This window comes from Calliphora vicina, chromosome 3, assembly GCF_958450345.1.
Source record: "Calliphora vicina chromosome 3, idCalVici1.1, whole genome shotgun sequence".
Taxonomy (NCBI): Eukaryota; Metazoa; Arthropoda; class Insecta; order Diptera; family Calliphoridae; genus Calliphora; species Calliphora vicina.
In genome coordinates, this window is record NC_088782.1 from 65,605,306 (window position 1) to 65,613,795 (window position 8,490).

The window sequence follows — 8,490 nt, forward strand, 5'->3', positions numbered from 1 at the left end:
ATTCAATAAATAAATAACGTTAATAAAAAAAGCCTGAAGAATACAGATACACGCGTATTAGCCTGTGCGATATTAAAGCCACATCCGATCTCGATGCATAAGTAAAGATCGCGAATTAGTTCTCCCTAAGGGATTGTAGTCCATCAGTCCTTCCATCCATGATCGACAAATTAAAGCCTTTGTCTTAGATAGTTCTAAGAGTGAAATAATCAGGGAGATTGTATCATTAAGGTTGCATAGGCGAAGTCTGCATTTAGAATCTAAATTTTAGATCGATGCCCTTGGCTATAAGATTAACCGGAAGCCTTTGACGTGTACATGTAACCATCAGTACCGAGATATGTAAAATTATTTTGAAGGGTCTACGGTATGTGTATTTATCAAGGGCCAGGTTTATCCAATAGCCTTCATACATGAGTATAAGTCGAAATAAGTTTTATCGGGATTTAAACTAAGTCCACTTTAAATGCTCCAGGCGGAGAGTGTGCGAAGATCAATTTTCATACCATGTAGAGCAATGTTATTGCTCCCTGGGTAACATTGTTGGAACCCCTTCTATATCCAAGAGGGCTACCAATGTACATATATTGACCATACTCTAGAGTTCGTTCAATTGACACACAAGCGAATGAAGCACAATCTAAACAGATTTGCCCTGCATGTTGAGAGACAGATAATAGACCGATTCCAAGCAATATTCTCAAGTGAGAATATCGCAAAACTCTACATACGATTTAATTTCTTCAATACTTTCCTATGTTTCGGGAAAGGATTATTTTTGCAGAATAATGTTAGTTTAACCTTTTTGGATACGATGGTCGCGCAAGACTTTGGAAAAAGTGAAAAGTATTGAAGAAATTAAATCGTATGTAGAGTTTTGCGACTAATGATCGGTTTTTATCTTGCCATGCACTACTGAAGTCCATCTTTTTTAAAGAAGCGGTTAATTGTATCTGCATCGACATCAATTCCATAACATTTTTGATATATTTTTGTTCATTCTACGCTAATTTATTTGGAATTTCTAGGACTTCTCTTACAATTTTACACCTTAACATTTCATCAAACTTTAATGGACATCCTGTTCGTGAGAAAATTTCATATCTATCAAACTGTTTATAGTTCCTATGGATAGTTTGGACTCTAGATTTTGACAAACTAACGATTTCCCACACACATTTGCCGTAAATTTTCCTTTATTTGACAACTTGACCAGTCGGCGGATATTTCCTATATTTTCGCCATTTTGAGATTCATTGTATTACAATTAATAAAAAATTAGCACCAAATCTCACACACGCAGCTACTATAAATATAAATCAACTGATCAATTGTGAAATTAACGGCTTTATCATAACAATTTTGTATTGAAGTAAAAGTCGTATGTAGACTTTTGCAACGCTTCATATGTAGAATATTGCAATAATTTCAATTTTAACAAACAGTGACCATAGTTTTTTAAAAAAATGTATTGCAGTGATGTAAAGTGTACCCTGATAAATATTTACAAGTGGTCATTTTCAAAGATTAAACATTAAATATAAAATTATTCGCAAATTAAATGAAATGTTGATATCGTATGTAATATGTTTTTTTTTTTAAATCCTGATCTTACCTTTTCTCAAATTCTTGTACTCCTTTAAATAAATAACCGAAATAATTTAAACAATTTTTTATAAGATTGTGTTTTTATTTCATAAAATTTTGGAAAAGAAAATTCTAGAATTTCATAGTTTTTTATGTTATAAAGACTACTATTTTAGCAATAACATAAAGCATTATTGTTAGTGATTGATTGACAAACAATATGTATACATATATGTGAATTTGGGTTTAAGGTTTAAACTGTTATTAAACATAATACGAGTAGATTACGATACTATGTATTAGGTTCCAAATAATTATAGTTAACAAACAATATTTTAGATTACAATAAAACAAAACATACATAAAACTTAAAAACTTTTTTTCTCAAAAGCAAACAAAAAAGACTGATATGAATAAAAGAAATATATATCGCTTATTAAGCAAATTCTTGAAAATATATTATACATACATACTACTTACTATTGTGCCTTTAAAACTGAGTGCTTTTTGAGCTTATCAGAATTTGCAATTTCTTAAAAGCAACAACTGTACAGCTAAGGTTTAGGAATATTATTGCGATAAGCGGACGTACATATAAGAAAAAAATAATGTTGGATGTATGTACGAAAAAAACTAAGATTTCTTTTTATCAAAACATTAAAACCCTCTTCATGGTGCAGAATTTTGTTACGATTACTTCAGTTGGAAATAAACAAAAGTACAGAATAAAAAAATAGCGATAGCAAATTCTTAAGAATTTTTCACATTGTAAGCATTTTAGTAAGATAGACTTGTTTATTTTGAAAATATTCTATGAGTAATTTGAGTTGAGCAAAATATTAATGTATTATTAGTATGTATGCATATCCATAAGATTTAACTGAAAGTAAAAATAAACTAAAAGTTATTCAAATTCAAATTGAAATACATGTGTATATATGTATGTTTGCATACATTACAAATACTTAATTGTATGTATGTAATTATTTATGCTGTTAGTTATTTTTTAAATTGTATTTGATATTATTTTCAATTTATTTATTAAATCCGTAGAACTTTTTTTTTTTGTAACATACTATATTTATGTGTATATATATAATTTATCCCTCTTAATGTAGTTTAGCAATAGATAAATTTTGTTTTATATTCATAATTGATAAGATTATGTTTATTTTTTCATTTAAATTTAATTTAATTAATATTTTTCCATGAAAAATTTGTTAATATAAATTTAAGGGGGGTGTGTAATAAGCACATATCATTATTATATTCATTCATTCATATTTCTTACTTTATTTATACAGTCTCAAATATGTATGTATGCCCCAATTATCCTGTGATAAATCTTTTCCTGTTGCTCCTCTCTCACATATGTATGTTTTAGTATCCCTTTACATTACTATGGGTGTGTGGTGTTTTTTTTTTTTTTGTATATTTAGTAAAATATTATAATTATTTGTTCACTTTCTTCAATCAATATATATTATATGTATGCATGTAATGTATATTTAATAAAAAATACAAATTTTAAAGGCCCATGATGTTTTGTTTTTCGTTTGTTTAGTTCTATAGGATAATTATACGTACGGGTAACGCGTCTTTTAGTACTTATAGTTGCGTAGTTGCTTGCATATGATGTATTCGTTCGTATATAATTGTATGCAGTATAATAACATTTTTCTTTTCAGACGTACACATTAGTTCGTATGTACGTTTGTTAATAAGAAGAAATAAGTGTTGAAAAGAATTTGAAGAAATATTTGTTTATGTTGCTTGTAGGAAAAAAAAATTGAGTTTTTATGTATAAAGTAGCCTTTGACGTGCTGAGGGAGATGATGTCTGCTGTTGTGGTTGATTTGGAGGTGGTGGGGGCGGAGAGGGTGGTGAACGCAAAGGTATTGCTGGTTGTACAAATCGTACACGCTCTGCATCAGTGGCAGCCGCATTAGAAGCAGCAGCTGCCGCTGTAGAAGCCGCATTAAATGCAGACGTAAATGCAGTGGCGGCTCAAAGGGTATGGTAATTACGTTCATTGCGAGCCTTGTAAAATTTGTAGGCTACCAAGCCGATGGCCATTAAGCCCAAAGTTAAAACAATACCTCCAATGAACGAGGGTCCGTCAAAATGTCCGCATGGTGGCACAGGGCCGGGTTTTGGAGATGGAGTTGGTGATGGAGCTACAGTTGTGGTATTAGGTGCTACCGTTGTGGTATCTGGGGCAACTGTTGTTGTAGTATTTGTATCGGGAGCAACAGTTGATGTTGTTGTTTTAGGTGTTGTAGTTGTTGTTGTGGTAGTGGTTGTGTCTGGTGCTATAGTAGTTGTGTCTGGAGCTTTAGTAGTGGTATCTGGAGCTTTTGTAGTTGTCTCAGGAGCCGGAGTTGTTGTATTATCTGGCTTTAGTGTAGTAGTTGTTTCTGGAGTTGGTGGTGCTGGTGTTGCTGTTGTTGTATCATTTTTTAATGGTAATGCAGTTGTAGTTGTTGTTTCATCTGCTTTCAATACATCTAAATTTAAATTAAATAAATGCTTAATAAATTTACTTAAATACATATGTATGAAAATAAAAAAAAAATCGATTTACAAATTTTCCCAAATTGATTTTAATTTTGTATTATACTGAGTGCCAATACAATGGAAACTTTTTTGAAAACAATATTCCGTAATTACGGTTTTCAGAAATATGACCTTTTGCATATGAAAGCTATATTAGACTGTCCCGAATCTTATATACCCGTCACCAAAGTATACTTTAAGACAGATATTGAAAATATGTTTTGTTAAAAAAAATTTAAGCAAACAACATTTTTTTATAAAAAACTAATTTTGTGAAAAAAAATCGGGTAAAAAAATATTTTCCCCGATTTTGACCCATTGTATTTGAAATGTCTATAATCCAGATATATGTAGATAAAAAAATTGGTCAAAATCGGTGTAGTCATGGTTTTTCTTATATCTCGGTCATTTGTTTTTTCCGAATTCAAATATCAACCTAACTGGGACTATGGCGGATATATTTATGTATCAATCATGTACGTAATTTATTTGAAAGCTTCCAAAAGTTGATTTCAACATTCAGACGGACATTGCTATATCGTCTTCGCTATCTATAACGATTCAGAATATACATACTGAATCGTTATAGATAGCGGAATGACAAATATGTATACACCACTCATGGTGAAGGGTATACAAAATATAATTTGTTAAGGAATCGGTAAGTTATTTTAATAAATTAAAATGATTGAAAAGACTCTAAGGGCCTCATTTTATAAAACGCAACGTTAAACAAATTTTGTATGAAAAAAATTCAAGTTTCAAACCTTTTTCCCAGTATTCTTCATACAAATTGCTTTAGTTTCTAAACGCTTCGTTTTATAAAATTAGGCCCTAAATTAAATATTATACTACATAGTTTATGAAAAATCAATTAAAAAATATTCATGATCTAAATAATCAGTATGTTCGTTTGTCTGATAGTTTTACTGTTTTGCAAAATGTTGTTTACTTTTTGTATTGGAAATTTAAAATGCTAGTAAAAATAGCAAACGAACTAACCAAAGAATTTAGAAAGAAATATCAAATTACTCAGGATGTAAATATTGTTGATGCTTGTACTTTTAAATATAATCAAGAGCCTACCCACCGCAATAAAATATAAGAATAGGTATAATATTAAAATATAAACCTTAATAGGTGACATCAGCAGCAAATTTTAGTTTAAAAAATTATTCATAAAAAACAATTAAATTTGCAAAGTTTTAAACGAAAAAAATTATTAGATTCAGAAAAAATACGTAAGGAAAACACATAAAAAGGTTTCAAATAAATATAATGATTTCATTTCATTGAATTAACATAACATTTATACATAATTTTTATATTGTGAAATAGTAAAACTGATATTCCTCAATATAATGGGAAGCGAGTTCTATAACCTACATGTACTTATTATAAAGTTTATCTCAAATGTAGAATTTGATATCCTGGGCAGCATTACATACATACATGAATTATGCAAACATTTTGGGAAACAAAAATTTCACAAAATGTTGTTACACTTTTGTGTTTGAAATTTCAAATGATAGTAAAACTAGTAGACAAATTCACCCATACGATGGAATTACTCAGGATCTATGTATATACAGATTTTGTTTATGTTTGTACTTAGAAAAAGTCTTTTGGCATCTATTAAAAAATTGAAGATGGTGTACCAAATGTTTTACACTTTTGTATTGGAAATTTCCATACAATGGAATTACTCAGAATCTTAATACGATTGTGTTTATGTTTGTATTTTAAAAAAGTCTTTTGGCATCTAAAGAAAACTCATTCCTCTTTTTTGGTGTAGCATAGCGTTATTGATAACCTTCAGGGGTGTAATTTTTGGATATATCTCTTATCATGTCTTGGGCTAAGGCCATTTCATTTTGTCAAAATTATTGGGTGTAAAAATGCGGAATTTTTTTAAAATTGTTAGCTTTTATTTTGAAAGATTTGTACAAAATATATTTCATCAATGTTAGCTATGATCTTTTCCCATCTTTCTGGCAATATATCTTTTGAGGCAAAGAACGAATCAAGCCAAAGTGTTCCAAAGTGAAGCGTAACCCAGAGAGAGCGTTCTGCATGAATCGATGCAAATAGTAAATAGTTTTTTCGGGTTATTGTAATGTAATTGCAAGTAATGATTTAGTGCAAAAATAATAATAACTTTCTTCTATAGCGTTCATATCGGACATGTAGAATCGTCTTTCAAGGTCTCTCGTATTCAATTCGTATCGTCCCAATTTCCCTGCTTTTTAATGAATCCTGCTGATCGCAAACGTTTTGAAATTGCTGCTTAAGTAGCTCCCAATGATTTTTCAAGCTCTTATTGAGGTTTACAACAATCTTCATCGAGTAATACCTCCAATTTATGGTCTTCAAGCTTTTTTGGCTGGCCTGGGCGCTCTTTGTCTTCCGTGTCATAATCACCACTTCTGAACCGCACAAACCATCACTCGCAACCGATGGAACACATTCACCATAAACTTTGGTGAGCAATCGGAGTGCTTCAAGCGGCACTTATTTTCAAATTAAAAAAAAAAATGTGTAATAACTAAGTGAGTGTAAATCCCGCATTTTTAGTCATACACCCAACATATTTGGTAAAAGTGTTTCAAAACAAGTCTATATTGTATTATCACTCACCACTGTATGTACATAAATCAGAGCCCACTACACTTGCAGTAGATCCATATTTTTGAGCAATTGTTTAATATCGCATCAGCGTCGTAAGCCAGTCTTTTATTTTTATGAATACAAAATACGTAGGTAGTTAAATTTTAAACATTTTTAATTTCGTCCATATAATATTACGGTTCCGCATCTTTTAAAATCATAATGAACATCTTCAAAATTTGTTCATATAAAAAAATAATTATTTGCATATCAATAAATGGATTTGCTTGTTAAACCCTTTGTTTAAATTCGCTTTAAAAATCGTTTTGTAAACTGAATTCCCATAATTACAACTCATTATTCCTGGCTTCTTGATTAAATAATGTATTTGATAGGATGCTGCAGTGTTTAATTTAAACAATAAAAGATTTTGTTGAAATTATATTTCTGCAGATTTTTGTTTACATTTAATTTATTTATTTGTGACGATTATTCTTTCTGGAATAAATTCCAGCAAAGGCATTGATATAATCTATATGTTTGCACTCGTCGAATGTATGTATGTGTTAATTTCGTTATTAAAATAATCTGCGATTATTTTGTTCTTGCTCATATAGATTTTTTTTGATTATACTATATACCTGACAGGAATATTGCAATTGTAAATACATACATACGTATGTATATACAATATGTATGTAGTATTTATATAAATAACCCACAGCAACCCCCCAACAACTTAAATTTTTAAAGGCATTGCTTCGTTATATTTGCCGTCATTTAATGGTTTTTTTATAAAAAAAAAACACTGATATAATTTCTTAACATGAGTAAAATTTTACCACCTACCTTCACAATTAAAGGGAACGACTAGGAGTCCTACAAACAGGCATACAGCAAAAACAATTCTCGATGACTTCATTTTTCAATTGCACTTTTTTGCTGCGTATTAAATGGAAAATACACTTTCTTCTTTCTTATGAATACAGAGTACCAAGAACTAATTCAACAAGAAATAAATTATTTGTTTACTTAATTGCATGCACGTATAACACCAGTATAATATATAGGAGGTAGTATTTAATCTTCTATGTGGCGAAATCTACAACATCCGAAAGAAAAACAATTAAAAAAATAAATATTATTATTAACTATACAAAAGAAGTTTTTCTAGCTGTTGTGTCGAGTACTTAAATTAAACGTACCTTAAACCGTATTGAGGAATTAATGTAATTTATTTTTCTGAGTTAATTTAATCTTATTATAACACAGAGAAACAAGAATTCGTGTTTTTCACACAAATATTTCTAATTGATGACTGGTTCGAAAAAAGTTACAAATTAAATTGTGTTTTTACTCTGAACACAGTGGTGCCAGATTGTTAAATTTATTCCGGCTCATCTGGCTCACATCAAACACAATACACACACACAAACCGTGCATTTCTTATGGGACAGATTGGTTTGAAGACCCCCCATTTCCCACTAATACCAAAAACCCAGTATAAAAAATGGTTTTGCTCATTTGAGCGGTTCACGGCTCACAGTGTTGCCATCATTCTACACAGGGTTGCATTTCTATTGTTCACACGTCAGGGGTAGGAAAATATACAAAATATTTACTTCAATTCAAGGAAAATATGAAATATTGCATCATGAATAATGATTTTGGAGTTCACAATAACTTGTTTTACTCAAAACGAGTCGTTTTGGCGCAATGATTCAAAGCGCTTAAAAGGTA

The 8,490-nt window shown here is 30.2% G+C and overlaps 1 protein-coding gene across 1 annotated transcript; it reads right to left on the bottom strand.

Moving 5' to 3' along the window:
- Nucleotides 1-1,669: 1,669 nt before the first annotated feature.
- vsg (visgun) lies at nucleotides 1,670-8,111 on the bottom strand. The gene is given in 3 exon segments (XM_065506588.1): nucleotides 1,670-4,094; nucleotides 7,600-7,852; nucleotides 7,956-8,111. Coding segments are annotated over 2 exon segments (783 nt in total). The 5' UTR covers nucleotides 7,673-7,852; nucleotides 7,956-8,111; the 3' UTR covers nucleotides 1,670-3,384.
- Nucleotides 8,112-8,490: the final 379 nt, after the last annotated feature.